General features: G+C 41.8%; 1 protein-coding gene across 1 annotated transcript; it reads left to right on the top strand.

The window, feature by feature from the left end:
* Window positions 1-139: 139 nt before the first annotated feature.
* Window positions 140-22,691, top strand: NBL1 (NBL1, DAN family BMP antagonist). Its single transcript, XM_072155204.1, has 4 exons — window positions 140-446; window positions 17,243-17,424; window positions 19,074-19,185; window positions 19,791-22,691. The coding sequence occupies exons 2-4, from the start codon at window positions 17,255-17,257 to the stop codon at window positions 20,034-20,036; spliced, it is 528 nt and encodes a 175-aa protein (XP_072011305.1). The 5' UTR covers window positions 140-446; window positions 17,243-17,254; the 3' UTR covers window positions 20,037-22,691.
* The last annotated feature ends 410 nt before the right edge of the window (window positions 22,692-23,101 follow it).

Below are 23,101 nucleotides of genomic sequence, written 5' to 3'. Positions count from 1 at the left end.
GCCAGGAATTCCTCAATTATTACTTTGACTTTTTAGCAGAAGTGATGATGAAATTCCTAGAGACAAGAGACCACAAGCAGATGGCACCCCACCCACCCACCCACCACCCCATCCCTCCCCTCCAGTATCAGCCAGTACCTGCACCCTGCAGTCCCACCGCTCTGAGATGCTGGGACTGCGCTCTTGATGTTGGTCCCAAGGACTGTGCACACAGCTGCCTATCCCCCCTTCTCCTCCAGGAGTGGGCAGAGGAGGATTTTGGATGTCTTTTCCCTATTAGGAGAGGCGGGTTCAGTGCTGACTTGTGTTCTGCAGAGGAGACAGCTCTCCCCTTGCCTGCTCCCTCTCTATTTACTGGGGTCCTTGTTTTGCAGCCTGACACTAACCCTGGATGGATTGTAAGCCTTAGGGATCACTGTATGGAATTCCCTCTGACTCTCCTCCCGGTAAGTTCACTTTTCCTCCTCTTCTTGGGGGTCTCCTTCGGTTTCCCCTTATCACTGTATCACAATACTCTTTGTATCTGGAGGCTCCTTCCTTGCAGGCAGTAGAGCATTAGATGTTAAGCTCTTGGAGCAAGCAGCTCTTGTTCTACATTTCATCTGGTCTACGTTTGTACTGGTAGTAAAGAAGATCCCTCTTACTATTTTGGTTAACCCTCTGATGGCTGATAATGAGGTCTCACACAATTGACTGTTTTAAGGTAGAAGACCCCTCTATAGGACATCCCTCCCTTTCCTAAACTTCACTCGCATCTTTCAGAATGATTGCCTGTCCCTTTTAATATGTCACTATGAAATCTGGAGGTACATTGTAACAAAGGATCATTCTTAGAGTTTACCAAAAAAAAACGCTATTTACTTCTTTGTGGCGTCAGTTCTGAACTAAATATTCCCAAAATTGGCCAATTACTCTGCTATAGAGACCTGACTCATCCCGGCAAGTGCTGAGCAAGCATCATATAGATATAGTCACCTGACCTGAACCACAGTATATATAATTAGTAGTAATAATAATCCGTTCTCCCGGCCCGTGCCCTCCATTTACCTGCCCCCCCCCCCCCATCTAACCCTGAATTCCCATTTTTTCACATAGTCATTCATACATGTGTCCGATAATTTTGGGGAGGGTGTATATAACCCCCACCCCCCCTCCCCACACCTACTAATGAGAACTATATGTGCTTTGTTAAAAATAACATTGTTGCCTTTCTCCAAACTGTAGTAAACCCTATTCCTTCTAATTTAGCAACTTACTATTTGCACAAAAATATAAAATTCCTTTAATTTTGATATAATCCGCCCTGAAATTATTTAATGTATCAGTCTACTAAATATTTCACTAGGACGTTTGCAATCTTCCCTCTCCTGCACCCCCAAATCCTGAGGAAGATTAACCCCTTCCATATTACCGAAGATTAACAAAAACTTCCTCTAATCCACCCCTGAGTTTAGAGAACTACCCATATTGAAAATTATTACCCCAACATGTGTCCAAACCTAAACCTCCCTTAATCACGGGGATTAATTTAGTGAAAGATGACCTGCTGCTACATCCAGATGATGGTCACGCCATAGGTTTATCCAATATCCCCCCCCCCCCCCCCCAAACTGTAAAAGATCTGATATCTTCCAACGCTTCAAACTTTACGTGTCATAACCATGTCCGGAATATATAGAATTTTTTTTTTTTCAAATTGTTAAAAAAAAATTTTTTTTTGTCTCTTTTAAAATAAATAAATAAACATTTTAGATATTTAACCTAATAAATGGCGCGAGTGTGTGTGGAATTTATCAATTTCTTATCCTAAGATTCTTAATATTGAAACTTTTATAAAAAGTGGAAATTGAGGGATCATAGTGCATCCGTTATTTGCTCCAAAATATAATTGGCTCTTACAAGGTGCAAATTTGGGCCCATTGCAACATAAACACACCTGTCCTCCACATATTGGGAGACTGATGACGACGTCTATAGGTGAATGTGGCTGCAAACCTGCTGCCTAGACATAATCTGAGCATCGGCTTTGTAACAAGCACAGTATAACGTCTTTTGAAGCTTCAACGATGATTCCTTTTACATGTGATTCTCTGAATGGACGTCTTGGGATTTGTGTAGTATCTATACTAATTCTCTACGTGTCCTCCACATATTGGGAGACTAATGAAGACGTCTATAGGTGAATGTGGCTGCAAACCTGCTGCCTAGACTTAATCTGAGCATCAGCTTTGTAACAAGCACAGTATAACGTCTTTTGAAGCTTCAGTGATTATTCCTTGTACGGGTGACTCTCTGAATGGACGTCTTGGGATTTGTGTAGTATCTATACTAATTCTCTCTAATTTTCTAATAATACGTAGCCACAAACTACTCACATTATCACATTAGGTTGTATTTTTGTTATTGCAAAATATAACTTCCTACACTGTTACTTTGTATCTCGTTTCTTGTAGATGTAATTTCAGTGTCTGCCCCTTTAATCTAAAACTGGGTCCGTCCCCGGGCACCAGAAACCCCATACCCCCGCCAAGTAATGTTTCCTTTAAGCATTGCCGGTAACATTATTCTTTTCCCATGTTTTATAATATTTACATTTTATAGAGATATTAATAACATATAAAACCTCACATTGCGCAATTTTTTGCTTCTTCCTGCCAAAATTCTCCGGTGCTGATAACAAACATATCCTTATAACACCTCCAGCATGTGCCACGTAGTTATAACAATGTATCGTAGCTACAACAGAGTCTCCTTATGATTAACATTGTATCACAGAGGGCACAAAAGTATCTGCTACATCCTACACAAAGTGTAAATTCACTGCAAAGTCTGGACTTCTCATACTGATTGAAAGGATGAACTACAGCGTTACAACCTAAGAAATTATGTACCACAAAACCACCCATGTAGAACATTTTATTAACTTAATACTGCCCCTATGTACAAGAAAATAACTACTACAACACTTCCCCCTATGTACTAGAATATAACTACTATAATACTGCCCCCTATGTACTAGAATATAACTACTATAATACTGCCCCTATGTACAAGAATATAACTACTATAATACTGCCCCCTATGTACAAGAATATAACTACTATAATACTGCCCCCTATGTACAAGAATATAACTACTATAATACTGCCTCCTATGTACAAGAATATAACTACTATAATACTGCCCCCTATGTACAGGAATATAACTACTATAATACTGCCCCCTATGTACAAGAATATAACTACTATAATACTGCCCCCTATGTACAAGAATATAACTACTATAATACTGCCCCCTATGGACAAGAATATAACTACTCTAATACTGTCCCCTATGGACAAGAATATAACTACTCTAATACTGTCCCCTATGGACAAGAATATAACTACTCTAATACTGCCCCCTATGTACAGGAATATAACTACTATAATACTGCCCCCTATGTACAGGAATATAACTACTATAATACTGCCCCCTATGTACAAGAATATAACTACTATAATACTGCCCCCTATGTACCAGAATATAACTACTATAATACTGCCCCCTATGTCCAAGAATATAACTACTATAATACTGCCCCCTATGTACAGGAATATAACTACTATAATACTGCCCCCTATGTACAAGAATATAACTACTATAATACTGCCCCCTATGTCCAAGAATATAACTACTATAACACTGCCCCTATGTACAAGAATATAACTACTATAACACTGCCCCCTATGTCCAAGAATATAACTACTATAATACTGCCCCCTATGTCCAAGAATATAACTACTATAATACTGCCCCCTATGTCCAAGAATATAACTACTATAATACTGCCCCCTATGTCCAAGAATATAACTACTATAATACTGCCCCCTATGTCCAGGAATATAACTACTATAATACTGCCCCCTATGTACAAGAATATAACTACTATAATACTGCCCCCTATGTACAGGAATATAACTACTATAATACTGCCCCTATGTACAAGAATATAACTACTATAATACTGCCCCCTATGTACAAGAATATAACTACTATAATACTGCCCCCTATGTACAGGAATATAACTACTATAATACTGCCCCCTATGTACAGGAATATAACTACTGTAATACTACCCCTATGTACAAGAATATAACTACTATAATACTGCCCCCTATGTACAGGAATATAACTACTATAATACTGCCCCCTATGTACAAGAATATAACTACTATAATACTGCCCCCTATGTACAAGAATATAACTACTATAATACTGCCTCCTATGTACAAGAATATAACTACTATAATACTAATCCCTATGTACAAGAATATAACTACTATAATACTGCCCCCTATGTACAGGAATATAACTACTGTAATACTGCCCCCTATGTCCAGGAATATAACTAGTGTAACATACAGTAGATAGGACATTGTACAAACTGCTCAGCTCGTCCTGCTCTATAACATTATGACAGGATATGGTGGGGGGGATTATTATTCCCTTTTTAATACTCGCTTCATGTTCTGCTTTTAGAATTTGTCTTGTGACTTTGGATCAAAAACAAAGAGCTCATAATTTCCATATTTTATTATTGGGGGAAGTGACTTCAGGGAGTTTGGGTCATGGGAAACAGGTTGAGTCTGGAGTTTGGGATGTGGAGGGGAAGGCTGGGGGGAGGATGCTGGGAGTTGTGCTGCACATCTGTGCGGAGTGCGGTGGTTCCGGTGCCTTCTGGGAGTGTGGAGAGTAATGGGGGACATCCTGTCAGACCCCGGCACAGCAGAAGGGGTTAATACAGCTAATAGATAGGAAGTGTTGCAGCATACGGGTGCCCAATGTCTGATACATCTCTTCTCTCTGCTGGTCCATAAATAATATTGGTTATAATTGTATATACAGTGTAACATGGTTTTTTTCCTTTTTAATACAGGGCCACCCCTGTCCATAGCTGTCTCCTGGCATTGCAGCTCAGCCCTATATATAGTGGGCACGGAAAGTATTCAGACCCCTTTACATTTTTCACTCTTTTTTTTATTTTGCTCACATATTGACAGAAAATAACATAAATGTAGATATTTTTGCTAATTTATTAAACTAGAATAACTGAAATCTCCCTCGGTGATGAGTATTTGGCCCCCCCCGGGGATGAGTATTCGGCCCCTTTGCTCAGTGTTGAGTAGAAGCTTTGGAGCTGGTGTCTTCTTGGGAAGATGCTACAAGTTTCTCACCCCTGGATTTGGGGATCCTCTGCCTCTTCCTTGCAGATCCTCTCCAGTTCCCTCGGGTTGGATGGGGAACATTGGTGGAAGCCATTTTCATGTCTCTCCAGAGAAGCTCCATTGGGGTTAGGTCTGGGCTCTGGCTGGGCCAGTCAGGAATGGTCACAGAGATGTTCTGAAGCCTCTGTTTTGAGCTTAGGGTCATTGTCTTGTTGGAAGGTCCGGAGCCTCTGGAAGAGGTTCTCATCCAGGATATCTCTGTACTTGGCCACATTCATCTTTCCTTCCATTACACCCGGTGGTCCTGTCCCCCCCATAGCCTGATGCTGCCCCCCATGTGTCACTGCTGGGATTGTATTTGGCAGGTGATGAGCGGCGCCGGGTTTTCTCCACCGCTTAGAATTAACACCAAAAAGTTCAATCTTCATCTCATCAGAGCAGAGAATCTTATTCCTCGTAGTCTGGGATCCTTCATGTGTTTTGCACACTGGATGCGGCTTTCATGTCTTGCACTGAGGAGAAGCTTCCAGACTCTGCCATAAAGCCCTGACTACAGGAGGCTGCAGTGATAGGTGATTCTCATCTCCCTCCTGCATCTCTGCAGCTCAGCCACAGGGATCTTGGGGTTCTTAACCTCTCTCACCAAAGCTTTTTTCCAACAATGGCTTAGCTTGGCTGGACAGTCAGGTGGAGGAAGAGCCATGTTTATCCTAAACTTATTCAATTCATGGATTATTGAGGCCATTGCACTCTTGGGAACCTTGAGTGTTGCAGCAATACTTGTGTAACCTTGGACAGATCTGTGTCTTGTCACAATTGTGTCTCTGAGCTCCTTGGGCAGTTCCTTAGACCTCATGATTCTCTACCATGCACTGTGAGCTGTGAGGTCTTATATAGACAGGTGTGAGCCTTTCCTAATCAAGTCCAATTGGTTTAATTAAACACATCTGGACTCCAAAGAAGGAGTAAAACCATCTCAAGGAGGATCAGAAGAAAATGGACAGCATGTGAGTTAAATGTGTCACAGCAAAGGGGCTGAATACTTATGACCGTAAGATATTTAAGATTTTCTTGTTTAATAAAATAGCAAAATATCTACATTTCTGTTTTTCTGTCAAGATGGTGTGTGCATTAATGAACAAAAAAACAAACTTTTTTTTGATCTCCCCAATTTGCTGCAATGGATCTAAGATTGAAAAATTTAAAGGGGTCCGAATACTTTCCTTACCCACTGGATAAGCTGAAATACCAGGTAGATATGTGCAGATGTGATGCTGTCATCCACTTCTAATACTGGACAGCCCCTTTAAAGGGCATTTACCATCAGGATGAAGGACTGTATGCAAATGAGCCTGAGGGGCTCCAGACTCCATAGATGTTAATGGAGCCCCTCAGGCTCATTTGCATACAGTGTTTCATCCTGGTCGCCTGGAGAGGGAATCGAGCGCCACCATCAGATGTATAATTTCTCTTGTGGTTCTATAGTTATCAACGCAGAGATTCTCCATAGATTCTCATGCGGGTTCAAAAGGATTGGATCCAGCGCCACATCATATAGCTGTACATCACAGGGACCCTTTATGGTTGTTGTTGCAACTTTCTGTGTTGAGAACTTTAGAACCACAAGAGAAATTACAAATCCGATTGTGACAATTGATTCCTGAGACAATCATGGTCGTCTTTGCCATATTGGGTCAAAGAGGTCATGGTGGTCATGCCTTTAAGATCAGCCCCTTCATCCATTATTTGCTGAGGTATCGGATATATAATTTTTCTTTCTTCTCTGAATTAGATGAGTGTCCAGGGACATTTGACTCCTGTGCCAGGACATGTCCTTAAAGTAAATGTACATTACATCTACCACTAGGATGACACTTACATACTGGTGTGTGTACATACCCCCTCTGGCAGGATCCGCTCTTCTTTTAGCGTCTTATGCTGTTGTTTTTGGAAAAAAGGCTTTAAGAATTAATTATTATTATTTAAAATTATGCAAATAATCCTCCTATGCAGCCCAGAGCCCCTCAGGCTCACTTGCATAATTTTAAAAGCCTTTAAAAGTTCCGTGCTCCCAGTGGTACATACAGCACCCAGTCCTGTGCTCCCAGTGGTACATACAGCACCCAGTCCTGTGCTCCCAGTGGTACATACAGCACCCAGTCCCGTGCTCCTAGTGGTATATACAGCACCCAGGTCGGAGGTTAATAAGACTCAACCTGGTAACAGAGAGGATATCAGGATTATTATTATTATTATTATTATATAGGTGACAATACACATGTCTGCCATTATGTCCCTCGATAAGGCATTGTTCACATATGTCCGTCGCTTTCCCTCTGGTGTGGTTCTGAAGTACTGATCCCATTGTTTTTTATAGGATTGTTTCTTACATCTGGCATTGAAATCCTTCTGTGAGGTGATGGACGGTAATTTTGGGTTGTGCTATTAGTGGCTGATGATAATGATGTGGATGTTGTGGTCTGGAGGTTCCTCATCAGTGCAGATCCCACATGACTATGGAGAGGCTCCCAGACGGGGATCGGGGAATGGCTGTACATTCTCTGGGATTACTGGGGATTTAGCTCCATGTGTAGAATATGTAGCAGACATAACTACTGGAGCGCAGGGATGTGGTGATGAATACGGTGAGAAAGTTACTAGGACAGAACAGGTACTACCCCCTTAGGAAATCACTCAGACCCAAACGGGGGGTTATATTTGACCAAACACGTTCTTTTACCATTCAGGAATCAGGAAAAGTTGGGTGACAATGTTGTTTTATTCACTTTTGAAGGAATTTCTGTAGCGATTACAGGTCAAACCTAGAATCTAGTGCCCCTTCCGGATACCCCAATCTATCTCTGGCATCTCATAATTGTCTCACGTTAAAGGCTCAGGCCCCTTAAAAAGTTGTCTGTCTTACAAAGCGCAGTACTACAAGTACCAGGAGGCCAATATCGGATGACTCCTGGGACTTGTGGATGAGCCCCCTGTGCCAGGCTTCTCCTCAGACACTCAGGGGTTAAGCAGGTTTCTGGTCTTGGGGAGACATCAGTCTTGTAGATGGAGAGATACTGAAGCGCTTTATGTTCAGCCAAAGTGAATTCCAGCCCCGAGGCTGCGGGACATTCCTGCTCAGGGTGAGATGAGACTGTCTGTACATGAATGTGAAGGTGAAGGTAATTTACAGACACGTTCCTCTGTGCAAATTACTGTCAGGATCCAAGAGGGCAACAAATTAGTCACCTGGGGGCCCCTTAGGGCCACAATCCCCACATACCAGGGACCAGGGCCGCCATTGCTGTGGCTATAACTGCGCCAGACATGGACAAATCCCTGACCCCATCACAGCCCATACAAGCCACATACTATGGGGCACATTTACTTACCTGTCCTGCGCGTTCCCCGAAAGTGCATTGTCCAACGATAATGCTCTGTGCCGCGATTCACTGACATTGTGCGTCCGATATCCTGCATGTGTCGCTTCCCCGCTCAGATCGGTCGGACTTCATCTTCTTCTTCCTGGTGCATGTAAGTGCATTGTCTTGCGACACAAATTGAACGTTAAAACCCGCGCTCAGACCAATTCAGCACCAACCCCCCCCCCCCCGATTTCTGTCACATGAAACCTGGCGCAGCTGCGACACAATCCCCAGTTAAAGTCACAGCAGCGCAATCCCCGAAAACGCCGGAAAATCCGGCAAAAGTGTGATCGGCGGACCCTTAGTAAATAAGCCCCTATGTGTGATACTGAGGCGCTGTATCTAATCCTATTGTGTGTGTGATACTGTCCACTGAGCCGCTGTATGTAATCCTATTGTGTGTGCGATACTGTCCACTGAGCCACTGTATCTAATCTCATCATGTGTGATACTGTCTGTTTAGCCACAGTATCTGATCCTATTATGTGTGATACTGTCTGCTGAGCCGCTGTATCTAATCTCATGCTTAGCAGCTCAGCAGTGTATCTAATCCCATTGGGGCACATTTACTAAGGGTCCGCACACCGCAATTCCGTCGGGTTTCCCGAATATTTCCGATTTTCGCCACATTTAACATGGTTTTTTCGCGCACGCGAGCAGATTTTGGCGCAATTGTGCCGACTTTCATGCGACACAAACCGGGGGGCGTGGCCGTCGGACAACCCGACTGATTCGGACTGAGCGCGGGATCTAAAATTCAAATTCTGTCGCAAGACAATGCACTTACATGCATCGGGAGGAAGAAGGTGAACTTCGGTAGACCTCAGCGGGGAAGCGACACATGCAGGATATCGGGCACACGAGGTACGTGAATCACGCAGGATCGTCGGACATACGGATCGGCGATAATACGCAGGACGGGTAAGTAAATGTGTCCCATTGTGTTTAATTATGTCTGCTGGGCTGCTGTATCTATTACTATGATGCATGATACGGTTTGCTGAGCTGTGTATCTAATCCCATCATGTGTGATACGGTTTCCTTAGCCGCTGTATCTAATCCCATCATGTGTTATATTGTCTTCTTAGCCAGTGTATCTAATCTTATTGTGTGTGATACTGTCTGCTTATCCGCTGTATACAATACCAGTGTGTGTGATACTGTCTGCTTAGCCGCTGTATCTAATCCCATTGTGTGTGATACTGTCTGCTTAGTTGCTGTATCTAATCCCATTGTGTGTGATACTCTCTTCTTAGCCGCAGTATCATGTGATACTATCATGTGTGATACCGTCTGCTGAGGTGTGGTATCTAATACTATGATGTAGGATACTGTTTAGCTGAGCTGTGTATCTAATCCTATGACGTGTGATACCTCCTTTGTATCTCAGCGTGTCCTGTGTCTCAGCACATCACTCGGCTCCACCATTGGCCGTGTAGCTGATGGTTTGGTGGTGTCTTGTGTGGTGATGAATGCGCTCTTGTCTCCTCACAATGGCCGCTGTGTCAGTATTACTCGGGCCTAGCGCTCACTATCTGCCCAGCACCTGGTACATTGTGGTCTGGAGACACAAACATCCTGACATGGGCCGCAGTCCAGGGTCATGGAGTACAGGGAAACATCCCGCAGCTGCCAGGAACCTGCGTCCCAGATTTATTTACACGTATGAGGAGAATTTCTCACACTGACTCACAGGAAGAGCCTGGAACATGTCATTGTTAGGATCCATTCACATGTGGCAGATTTGTTGTAGAAATGTCTGTGACTGAAAATTGGTCCCATATGAACGGGATTAACTATCATGGAGATTTATCCATCCTGGTATAACCTGGGGATCTCCTGTATATACCGTAATTATATATGTACAGCCGTTATAACCTGGGGATCTCCTGTATATACCGTAATTATATATGTACAGCCGGTATAACCTGGGGATCTCCTGTATATAATGATATATGTACAGCTGGTATAACCTGGAGATCTCCTGTATATAATGATATATGTACAGCCGGTATAACCTGGGGATCTCCTGTATATAATGATATATGTACAGCTGGTATAACCTGGGGATCTCCTGTATATAATGATATATGTACAGCTGGTATAACCTGGGGATCTCCTGTATATAATGATATATGTACAGCTGGTATAACCTGGGGATCTCCTGTATATAATGATATATGTACAGCTGGTATAACCTGGGGATCTCCTGTATATAATGATATATGTACAGCTGGTATAACCTGGGGATCTCCTGTATATAATGATATATATACAGCCGGTATAACCTGGGGATCTCCTGTATATAATGATATATGTACAGCTGGTATAACCTGGGGATCTCCTGTATATAATGATATATGTACAGCAGGTATAACCTGGGGATCTCCTGTATATAATGATATATGTACAGCTGGTATAACCTGGGGATCTCCTGTATATAATGATATATGTACAGCCGGTATAACCTGGGGATCTGCTGTATATAATGATATATGTACAGCTGGTATAACCTGGGCATCTCCTGTATATAATGATATATGTACAGCCGGTATAACCTGGGGATCTCCTGTATATAATGATATATGTACAGCTGGTATAACCTGGAGATCTCCTGTATATAATGATATATGTACAGCCGGTATAACCTGGGGATCTCCTGTATATAATGATATATGTACAGCCGGTATAACCTGGGGATCCCCTGTATATAATGATATATGTACAGCTGGTATAACCTGGGGATCTTCTGTATATAATATATGTACAACTGGTATAACCTGGGGATCTTCTGTATATAATGATATATGTACAGCTGGTATAACCTGGGGATCTCCTGTATATAATGATATATGTACAGCTGGTATAACCTGGAGATCTCCTGTATATAATGATATATGTACAGCTGGTATAACCTGGGGATCTTCTGTATATAATGATATATGTACAGCTGGTATAACCTGGGGATCTCCTTTATATAATGATATATGTACAGCCGGTATAACCTGGGGATCTCCTGTATATAATGATATATGTACAACTGGTATAACCTAGGGATCTTCTGTATATAATGATATATGTACAGCTGGTATAACCTGGGGATCTCCTGTATACAATGATATATGTACAGCTGGTATAACCTGGGGATCTCCTGTATATAATGATATATGTACAGCTGGTATAACCTGGGGATCTCCTGTATATAATGATATATATGTACAGCTGGTATAACCTGGGGATCTCCTGTATATAATGATATATGTACAGCCGGTATAACCTTGGCATCTCCTGTATATAATGATATATGTACAGCTGGTATAACCTGAGCATCTCCTGTATATAATGATATATGTACAGCTGGTATAACCTGGGGATCTCCTGTATATAATGATATATGTACAGCCGGTATAACCTGGGGATCTCCTGTATATAATGATATATGTACAGCCGGTATAACCTGGGGATCTCCTGTATATAATGATATATGTACAGCCGGTATAACCTTGGGATCTCCTGTATATAATGATATATGTACAGCTGGTATAACCTGGGGATCTTCTGTATACAATGATATATGTACAGCTGGTATAACCTGGGGATCTCCTGTATATAATGATATATGTACAGCTGGTATAACCTGGAGATCTCCTGTATATAATGATATATGTACAGCTGGTATAACCTGGGGATCTCCTGTATATAATGATATATGTACAGCTGGTATAACCTGGGGATCTCCTGTATATAATGATATATGTACAGCCGGTATAACCTGGGGATCTCCTGTATATAATGATATATGTACAGCTGGTATAACCTGGAGATCTCCTGTATATAATGATATATGTACAGCTGGTATAACCTGGGGATCTCCTGTATATAATCATATATGTACAGCTGGTATAACCTGGGGATCTCCTGTATATAATGATATATGTACAGCCGGTATAACCTGGGGATCTCCTGTATATAATGATATATGTACAGCTGGTATAACCTGGGGATCTCCTGTATATAGTGATATATGTACAGCTGGTATAACCTGGGGATCTCCTGTATATAATGATATATGTACAGCTGGTATAACCTGGGGATCTCCTGTATATAATGATATATGTACAGCTGGTATAACCTGGGGATCTCCTGTATATAATGATATATGTACAGCTGGTATAACCTGGGGATCTCCTGTATATAATGATATATGTACAGCTGGTATAACCTGGGGATCTCCTGTATATAATGATATATGTACAGCCGGTATAACCTTGGCATCTCCTGTATATAATGATATATGTACAGCTGGTATAACCTGGGGATCTCCTGTATATAATGATATATGTACAGCCGGTATAACCTGGGGATCTCCTGTATATAATGATATATGTACAGCTGGTATAACCTGGGGATCTCCTGTATATAATGATATATGTACAGCTGGTATAACCTCGGCATCTCCTGTATATACAGGCAGTCCCCGGGTTACATACAAGATAGGGTCCGGAGGTTTGTTCTTAAGTTGAATTTGTATGTAAGTCGAAACTGTATATTTTATAATTGTAGCTCGAGACAAAAAAAAATTTTGCCCCAGTGACAATTGTAGTTTAAACATTTTTTGCTGTAATGGGATCAAGGATTATCAATAAATCTTCATTACAGACACCTTACAGCTGATCATTGCAGTCTGGGACTATAGTAAAGCATTCAGAGAGATTCACCAAAGGTCAGAGGGGTCTGTCTATAACTATGGGTTGTCTGTAAGTCGGGTGTCCTTAAGTAGGGGACCGCCTGTATTATAATTATATATGTGGTCCAGATGGAAACAGTGCAATGAGCAAAATAACAAACTTTTTTGATCTCACCACTTGGCTGCAATGAAATAAAGAGTGAAAAATTTAAAGAGGTCTGATTACTTTCTGTACCCGCTGTATATTTAATACTTATGCAAACCACTGTCCACTGTATATGTCATACATGGTCCTTTACATTGGGCTGTGCACATTTGCTCTCTTGGAGTAAGACTGCCTGTTCCTGTTATGTAGGGGAGTGCAGTGAAGTGCACAGGAACACTTGCAGGTCACCTGGGGTCAGTGGTTTTGGCAGAAGTTTTACTTCCTACAAAAGAATGATGAAATGAGTTATGAAACAGAGTGACCTCTGCTGGAGGCTGCCATAATTACCATGAAAAATAGAAAAAAAATATCATAATACTGCCCCCTATGTTCAAGAATACAACTACTATAATACTGCCCCTATGTACAAGAATATAACTACTATAATACTGCCCCCTATGTACAGGAATATAACTACTATAATACTGCCCCCTATGTACAGGAATATAACTACTATAATACTGCCCCTATGTACAAGAATATAACTACTATAATACTGCCCCCTATGTACAGGAATATAACTACTATAATACTGCCCCTATGTACAGGAATATAACTACTATAATACTGCCCCCTATGTACAAGAATATAACTACTATAATACTGCTCCCTATGTACAAGAATATAACTACTATAATACTGCCCCCTATGTACAAGAATATAACTACTGTAATACTGCCCCCTATGTACAGGAATATAACTACTATAATACTGCCCCCTATGTAAAGGAATATAACTACTATAATACTGCCCCTTATGTACAAGAATATAACTACTATAATACTGCTACCTATGTACAAGAATATAGCTACTATAATACTGCCCCCTATGTACAGTAATATAACTACTATAATACTGCCCCCTATGTACAAGAATATAACTAATATAATACTGCTCCTATGTACAAGAATATAACTACTATAATACTGCCCCCTATGTACAAGAATATAACTACTATAATACTGCCTCCTATGTACAAGAATATAACTACTTTAATATTGCCCCCTATGTACAAGAATATAACTACTATAATACTGCCCCCTATGTACAAGAATATAACTACTATAATACTGCTCCTATGTACAAGAATATAACTACTATAATACTGCCCCCTATGTACAAGAATATAACTACTATAATACTGCCTCCTATGTACAAGAATATAACTACTTTAATATTGCCCCCTATGTACAAGAATATAACTACTATAATACTGCCACCTATGTACACGAATATAGCTACTATAATACTGCCCCCTATGTACAGGAATATAACTACTATAATACTGCCCCCTATGTACAAGAATATAACTACTATAATACTGCCCCCTATGTACAAGAATATAACTACTATAATACTGCCCCTATGTACAGGAATATAACTACTATAATACTGCCCCCTATGTACAAGAATATAACTACTATAATACTGCTCCTATGTACAAGAATATAACTACTATAATACTGCCCCCTATGTACAAGAATATAACTACTATAATACTGCCCCCTATGTACAAGAATATAACTACTATAATACTGCCACCTATGTACAAGAATATAACTACTATAATACTGCCCCCTATGTACAAGAATATAACTACTATAATACTGCCCCCTATGTACAAGAATATAACTACTATAATACTGCCCCCTATGTACAAGAATATAACTACTATAATACTGCCCCCTATGTACAAGAATATAACTACTATAATACTGCCCCCTATTTACAAGAATATAACTACTATAATACTGCCCCCTATGTACAAGAATATAACTACTATAATACTGCCACCTATGTACAAGAATATAACTACTCTAATACTGCCCCCTATGTACAGGAATATAGCTACTATAATACTGCCCCCTATGTACAAGACTATAACTACTATAATACTGCCCCCTATGTACAAGGATATAACTACTATAATACTTCCTCCTATGTACAAGAATATAACTACTATAATACAACCCCTATGTACAAGAATATAACTACTATAATACTGCCCCCTATGTACAAGAATAGAACTACTATAATACTGCCCCCTATGTACAAGAATAGAACTGCTATAATACTGCCCCTATGTACAACAATATAACTACTATAATACTGCCCCTATGTACAAGAATATAACTACTATAATTCTGCCCCCTATGTACAGGAATATAACTACTATAATACTGCCCCCTATGTACAGGAATATAACTACTATAATACTGCCTCCTATGTACAAGAATATAACGACTATAATACTGCCCCCTATGTACAGGAATATAACTACTATAATACTGCCCCCTATGTACAGGAATATAGCTACTATAATACTGCCCCCTATGTACAAGAATATAACTACTATAATACTGCCCCCTATGTACAAGAATATAACAACTATAATACTGCCACCTATGTACAAGAATATAACTACTATAATACTGCCCCCTATGTACAGGAATATAGCTACTATAATACTGCCCCCTATGTACAAGAATATAACTACTATAATACTGCCCCCTATGTACAAGAATATAACAACTATAATACTGCCACCTATGTACAAGAATATAACTACTCTAATACTGCCCCCTATGTACAGGAATATAGCTACTATAATACTGCCCCCTATGTACAAGACTATAACTACTCTAATACTGCCCCCTATGTACAAGAATATAATTACTATAATACTGCCCCCTATGTACAAGAATATAACTACTATAATACTGCCCCCTATGTGCAAGAATATAACTACTATAATACTGTCCCCTATGTACAAGAATATAACTACTATAATACTGTCCCCTATGTACAAGAATATAACTACTATAATACTGCCCCTATGTACAAGAATATAACTACTATAATACTGCCCCCTATGTACAAGAATATAACTACTATAATACTGCTCCCTATGTACAGGAATATAACTACTATAATACTGCCCCCTATGTACAGGAATATAACTACTATAATACTGCCCCCTATGTACAAGAATATAACTACTATAATACTGCCCCCTATGTACAAGAATATAACTACTATAATACTGCCCCCTATGTACAAGAATGTAACTACTATAATACTGCCGCCTATGTACAAGAATATAACTACTATAATACTGCCCCTATGTACAAGAATATAACTACTATAATACTGCCCCCTATGTACAAGAATATAACTACTGTAATACTGCCCCCTATGTACAAGAATATAACTACTATAATACTGCCCCCTATGTACAGGAATATAACTACTATAATACTGCCCCCTATGTACAGGAATATAACTACTATAATACTGCCCCCTATGTACAAGAATATAACTACTGTAATACTGCCCCCTATGTACAAGAATATAACTACTATAATACTGCCCCCTATGTACAGGAATATAACTACTATAATACTGCCCCCTATGTACAAGAATATAACTACTATAATACTGCCCCCTATGTACAGGAATATAACTACTATAATACTGCCCCCTATGTACAAGAATATAACTACTATAATACTGCCTCCTATGTACAAGAATATAACTACTATAATACTGCCCCCTATATACAAGAATATAACTACTATAATACTGCCCCCTATGTACAAGAATATAACTACTATAATACTGCCCCCTATGTACAAGAATGTAACTACTATAATACTGCCCCCTATGTACTAGAATATCACTCCTATAATACTGCCCCCTAATGATCTGATAATGACTCTAGTTCTAGGTGTCGATGATGATCCGGTTTCTGATTGGCTTTCTGCTTCCAGCTGTGGTATTCGGAGCTCCGCCACCCATTAATCGGTTGGCACTGTTCCCTGATAAGAGCGCCTGGTGCGAGGCTAAGAACATCACACAAATAGTGGGGCACAGCGGCTGTGAGTCAAAGTCTATCCAGAACAGGTAAGTGACAGATGTCTCCCATCGTAGTACCCCCCTAACACAGTGGCCACATTATACTGGCTGCCAATGTAGCAGCACCAGTAACATACAGTATTCCAATAGTAGTGACACTGGATATGAATATTGTAGACCCCAGTCCCCCCATAACAATACTGATAGTGTCACTGCAGTCCCCCCATAACAATATCTGGTGTCCTCATCACATTTATTGGCTCGTTCACCCTCAGTTCTCCATGTCATTACAAATGGCAGTAAATTCATGGTACCTGCAAAAGTGGCTTCATACCAGGTCTAGCCAAAGTTTCCTTATTACAGTACCAACCACAGTCTCCCCATTTCAGTACCAACCACAGTGTCCCCATTACAACACCAACCACATTGTCCCCATTACAGTATCCACAAAAGTCTCCCCTTTACAGCACCAACCACAGTGCCCCCATTGCAGTATAAACTACATTGCCCCCATCACATTGCCAACCACAGTGTCCCCCATTACTGTATGAACCATAGTGACCCCATCACACTACCAATCACACTGCCAACCACAGTGCCCTCATCACACTACCAACCACAGTGCCCTCATCACACTACCAGCCACAGTGCCCCCATTACAGCACCAACCACAGTGTCCCCATTACTGTATGAACCATAGTGACCCCATTACAGCACCAACCACAGTGTCCTGATCACACTGCCAACCACAGTGCCCCCTTTACAGAGTCAACCACAGTTTCCCCATTACTGCATGAACCACACTGCCCCATCACACTACCATTCACAGTGTCCCCATTACAGCACCAACCACAGTGTCCCCCATTTCTGTATGAACCATAGTGACCCCATTACAGCACCAACCACAGTGCCCTCATCACACTACCAACCACAGTGCCCCCATCAGTGCCAACCACAGTGTCCCCCATTTCTGTATGAACCATAGTGACCCCATTACAGCACCAACCACAGTGCCCTCATCACACTACCAACCACAGTGCCCCCATCAGTGCCAACCACAGTGTCCCCCATTTCTGTATGAACCATAGTGACCCCATTACAGCACCAACCACAGTGCCCTCATCACACTACCAACCACAGTGCCCCCATCAGTGCCAACCACAGTGACCCCCATTACTGTATGAACCACGGTGCCCCATCACACTACCATTCACAGTGCCCTCATCACACTGCCAACCACAGTGCCCCCATTACAGCACCAACCACTGTAATAAAAATCTATAGTTCTGGTCAGTAGTGAATACCACCAGTGAAGACCATCCGAATTGAAATCTTTTATTTTTCAATGTAAATATTTCAGAAGACATAAAAGGCACAAGTACATCGCCCTTCTCCGTCTGAATATGCCATAGTCCGTATATAAATGCCACCCACGCTAAGTTTTCATGGCTCTCACCGAGACAACAAACGACCCATCTGTGTGTGACGTTTCGGAGAAAGCTCCTCCTTCTTCAGTCATCAGGAAAGATTACAATTTGGATGATCTTTTTCTACATGAATGACTGTGAGATAGCAAGTATTGAGAGCCTTGCAGAATAGGCCACTATTCACACTAAGTGATATTGCGGAGCGATCTTGTTGATACTTTTGGACTATTGCGCTGATGTGGTCACCATGTCTCTTGTGTTTGGATTTAGGGCCTGCCTGGGTCAGTGCTTCAGTTACAGTGTCCCTAACACCTTCCCTCAGTCCACGGAGTCTCTGGTGCACTGCGACTCGTGTATGCCGGCCAAGTCCATGTGGGACGTGGTGAGTATGGATGGTGTATTTCATATACTATCACCTATAACCTGCCACTAACCCCATCTTTAGTGTACCAAAACACTGTAATACCACCATACTATATAATGCACCCCTTATGGTGGAGGTGGATCAGGGTGGTACATCCATGAGGCGAGTTGAGTCTCTTACCTCAGGCAACACCAACTACTGCAAAATGGCTGACAGCATCAGGAGCGTTGTCACCTGCTATAAAGTAGAATGTGACACCTATAATTGGTGTCTATTCACACCCAATCTTGGCACGGGTGTCAGATGCAGCACGGAGGACCCACTTACTACAAAAAATAACCAGATTATTGCTGCTGGATGAGATGGAAAGAGGTTCCATACTATACAACTCGCCTCAGGCAATAGGTTTATCCCTGGCGTGATGGCTGTCCAGGACGGGCGCAAAAATATGTCCCCCTTGAATCCAGGATGGTTGGGAGGTATGGTTTAATGGGACATAACCCAAAATCTTGCGGGACAATATAAAATATGGACACCCCCTTTAAGACTTAGTTTTTGGATTGATAGCAATGCAGACCCCCACCATGAACATTGAACTTTTCTCTGCCTCCCATGACTCACAGGTCACGTTGGAGTGTCCCGGGAATGAAGAGGTCCCTCGGGTGGACAAGCTGGTGGAGAAGATCTTACGATGCAGCTGTCAGGCATGTGGCAAGGAACTGAGCCAGGAGGGAGCCATGTTTAATGTCTACCTGAACACAGCGGAGGACACGCTATCCCCAGCCGAGAACATTGGGCGCCACCAACACCAGCACCAGGAAGAAGAGTCTCCACCCACTGCTCAGCGGGAAGGGGAGAGTGAGGAGTAACGGGGTCCAGCCCCTGCAGGACACTACGTACCCCTCTATAAAGACTAGGCCTTGGGCCACCACATGGACTACAGACCCTTCCCCAACCATCCATTGACTCTTCCTTGTCTCTGCCTGGTGCACAGCATTGTACCCTGTGATCTACAATGACCCCAAAGCCCATTACATCTAGATAATATCTGTACACTTACCGCATACTTTTTCCTGAGTTAAATCATCTTATGCTCTAGTCGCATCCAAAGCTTTGCTCCCAACTGATTGTCTATGAGGCTTAAAGGGAATGTCCAGTTTAAAAGCTTAAGTGTGATTATCCCTATTAAGAACAGGGGTTGAGATTGATGCCAAGGGAGGACTTGTCCTACATTACACAGGCAACTCATTGGGGCACATTTACTTACCCGGTCCTGTCGCGATCCCCGATCCGGACTGTCCGATGAAGGTGAAGTCCGGCGCAATTCACCAAGATCGTGCGCCCATTATCCTGCATGTGTTGCTTCCCCGCTCAGGTCTGCAGGAGTTCACCTTCTTCTTCCTGGTGTATGTAAGTGCTTGGCTTGCGACTCAATTTGAGATGTTAAATCCCGCGTGTAGTCCGAATCCGTCGGATTGCCTGACAGCCCGCCCCCTGATTTGTGTCACATGAAAGCAGGCACCAATGCGCCAAAATCCGATCGCCCGCGCCAAAAACTCCAGTTATATGCGGCGCAAAACGGTAAAATTTGGGAAACCCGACAGAAATGCGTTCTGCGGACCCTTAGTAAATGAGCCCCATTGACTTGAATCTACATTGTGTAATGCTTCGTTTCTCCTGTGGGGGCGCTGCAGGAAAATTTTAATACTTACAGTGAGGCTTCCACGCAGATTACAACTGATCACTTGGCAATTTATCATTGAATATATATTCCAGGGTTGTAGCCTCTCCAAGTGCACTATGGGGACGTATCCTCACACTGCTTTCTCCCAGCAATTGTGTTAAGTCTGTGAAGCACAGACCAAATGTTATTTTATTTCACAAACCCAACTCTTCCCCGTAGGGGGATGCAAAACGTAATACATTGTATATATATAATGCAAGGAGTCACTGCATCCTTTAGGAAAACCTCACTTTTCTGAATTACAAGCGATGCATGGACTCCATCTTTCCGCTCACAACCCCTCCCCTCTGTCTCTGACTACAGGCTGTAGAATGTATCTGGCTTAATTCTTAGAATAATTCATTACAAGGAGCCAAGAGCCCTTGGAAAAGCTACAATCCTGGAATATAAACCTGATTTTTCTTTTTGGGACTGCAACAATATGCAATCTATTAAAGGATTCCGACCCAGGAGTCCGGGTTAGGATCCAACAGAACCAGCATAATGGAATAGACTACATTACTCAAGAGCAGTACAAGATAACGCAACTCTGACTATACTCACAGGTGGAACTGCACCCAGGACATATTATTACTCCTCACCGACGTTGCCTTGTCTATTTTCCCGATTCTCGGAGGATCTGGGAAGGAATTCACTGCACAATCATCACAACTCGACTCTCCGCTCTACACGGCTGTGATATATATTGTACATAAGGTTACACCATGTACGTCTATCCTGTTTATGTCATAGCCCTAACCACTGCCTTGCCTGTGTACGTGTCAGTCTTCACTGCCATTTACTTGCATTTTGTTCCTAAGAGAGGATTATAAGGATGGCCGCGCTATAGATCCTGCCCTATTAGAGCACGGATACAATAAAGAATCCATGATTGTGGTATCATCCGTGTATTGTATGGAGTCCAGTGGTTATGAATCATCTTCTTCATGTTATTACCCATTGCTATGTATGAATATGGCGCCCACCAGTGGCAATCAGTATGAACTGCACATGTCTGCGTTGATATTCTCTATGGTGCGGTCCCGCGGCGCTCGTTATGGGATCTATAATATATACTGTATTCCCATCTGTAAATGCTACAAACTTTGTATATAGAACGCAGAGAGTTTATATTAAAGATTTACACAAGCAGCGTAATCCATAGCGGTAAAAATCTGACATCTGTCTCTGATTTATATGATCGCTCGAAGGAAAACCACAGCTTAAAGGGGTATTCCATCTCCTAGATATATACTCATAGGATATATCTGACACTTCTGACCCTCACGTATCAACCTCTAGTCCCTTCCTCTGTGTAGTGGCCAGGCCTCCTTACTGCATCCAAGTGCATGGGATGTGAGGTGCAGTAGCACAGTTTGTACACCGTACAGAGAATGGCGCTGTTCTTCCAGCTACTTTCCCTACCGAATTGGCTATTCAGTGGGGATTTAAACTTAAGGCAACCTATGCAATTGTTTGAGGCCCCCTTTAATCTCTGGGTCCAAAAACTATTGGAATGTTTTGAGACTTGAGTTGCCAATCCTCAGGACACCAATGCAGTTTAAAGCTATGGCAGAGCAGGGAACAGAGGATGCATGTGTACGAGGAATGGGGCCAAACAAGCCGCCATAGACATGCATGCTTAGCTTGGCTGAGTGTGCATGTGTTTTCAATGGACAGAGAAGATTTAGATTGGTTTATTATCAACTTCCCGGATTTCACTATCCCTGTCCCAAGTGATTAATTTGGGTCACATACTGTTCATGTTCATTTATCAATAAAGTTTTATGTCATCAGTGTACACCTCTTGCCATTACTGTCCGGTGTCCTTCATGTCTTCGTGGTTTTTGCTATAAACTTAACCACACCTCAACCTTCTCCAAAAACTGCAGCAGTCATGTCACAGTACAGGGATAGAACACACAGTGATGTCACAGTACAGGGATAATACACACAGTGATGTCACAGTACAGGGATAATACACACAGCGATGTCACAGCACAGGGATAATACACACAGTGATGTCACATTACAGGGATAATACACACAGTGATGTCACAGTACAGGGATAGTACACACAGTGATGTCACAGTACAGGGATAATACACAGTGATGTCACAGTACAGGGATAATACATACAGTGATGTCACAGTGCAGAGATAATACACACAGTGATGTCACAGTACAGGGATAATACACACAGTGATGTCA

This window comes from Engystomops pustulosus, chromosome 6 (assembly GCF_040894005.1).
Source record: "Engystomops pustulosus chromosome 6, aEngPut4.maternal, whole genome shotgun sequence".
Classification (NCBI taxonomy): domain Eukaryota; kingdom Metazoa; phylum Chordata; class Amphibia; order Anura; family Leptodactylidae; genus Engystomops; species Engystomops pustulosus.
The sequence above is the reverse complement of the archived record's forward strand: the minus strand, read 5'-3'. Positions and strand labels throughout refer to the sequence as shown.

What these genes read in the sequence shown, in the direction of transcription:
- NBL1 (XM_072155204.1), top strand. Translation starts at nt 17,255, where the DNA reads ATGATGATCCGGTTTCTGATTGGCTTTCTGCTTCCAGCTGTGGTATTC. An exon ending in TCAAAGTCTATCCAGAACAG is followed by an intron (nt 17,425 to 19,073) that starts GTAAGTGACAGA and finishes GTTTGGATTTAG; the next exon opens with GGCCTGCCTGGGTCAGTGCT. An exon ending in CCAAGTCCATGTGGGACGTG is followed by an intron (nt 19,186 to 19,790) that starts GTGAGTATGGAT and finishes CATGACTCACAG; the next exon opens with GTCACGTTGGAGTGTCCCGG.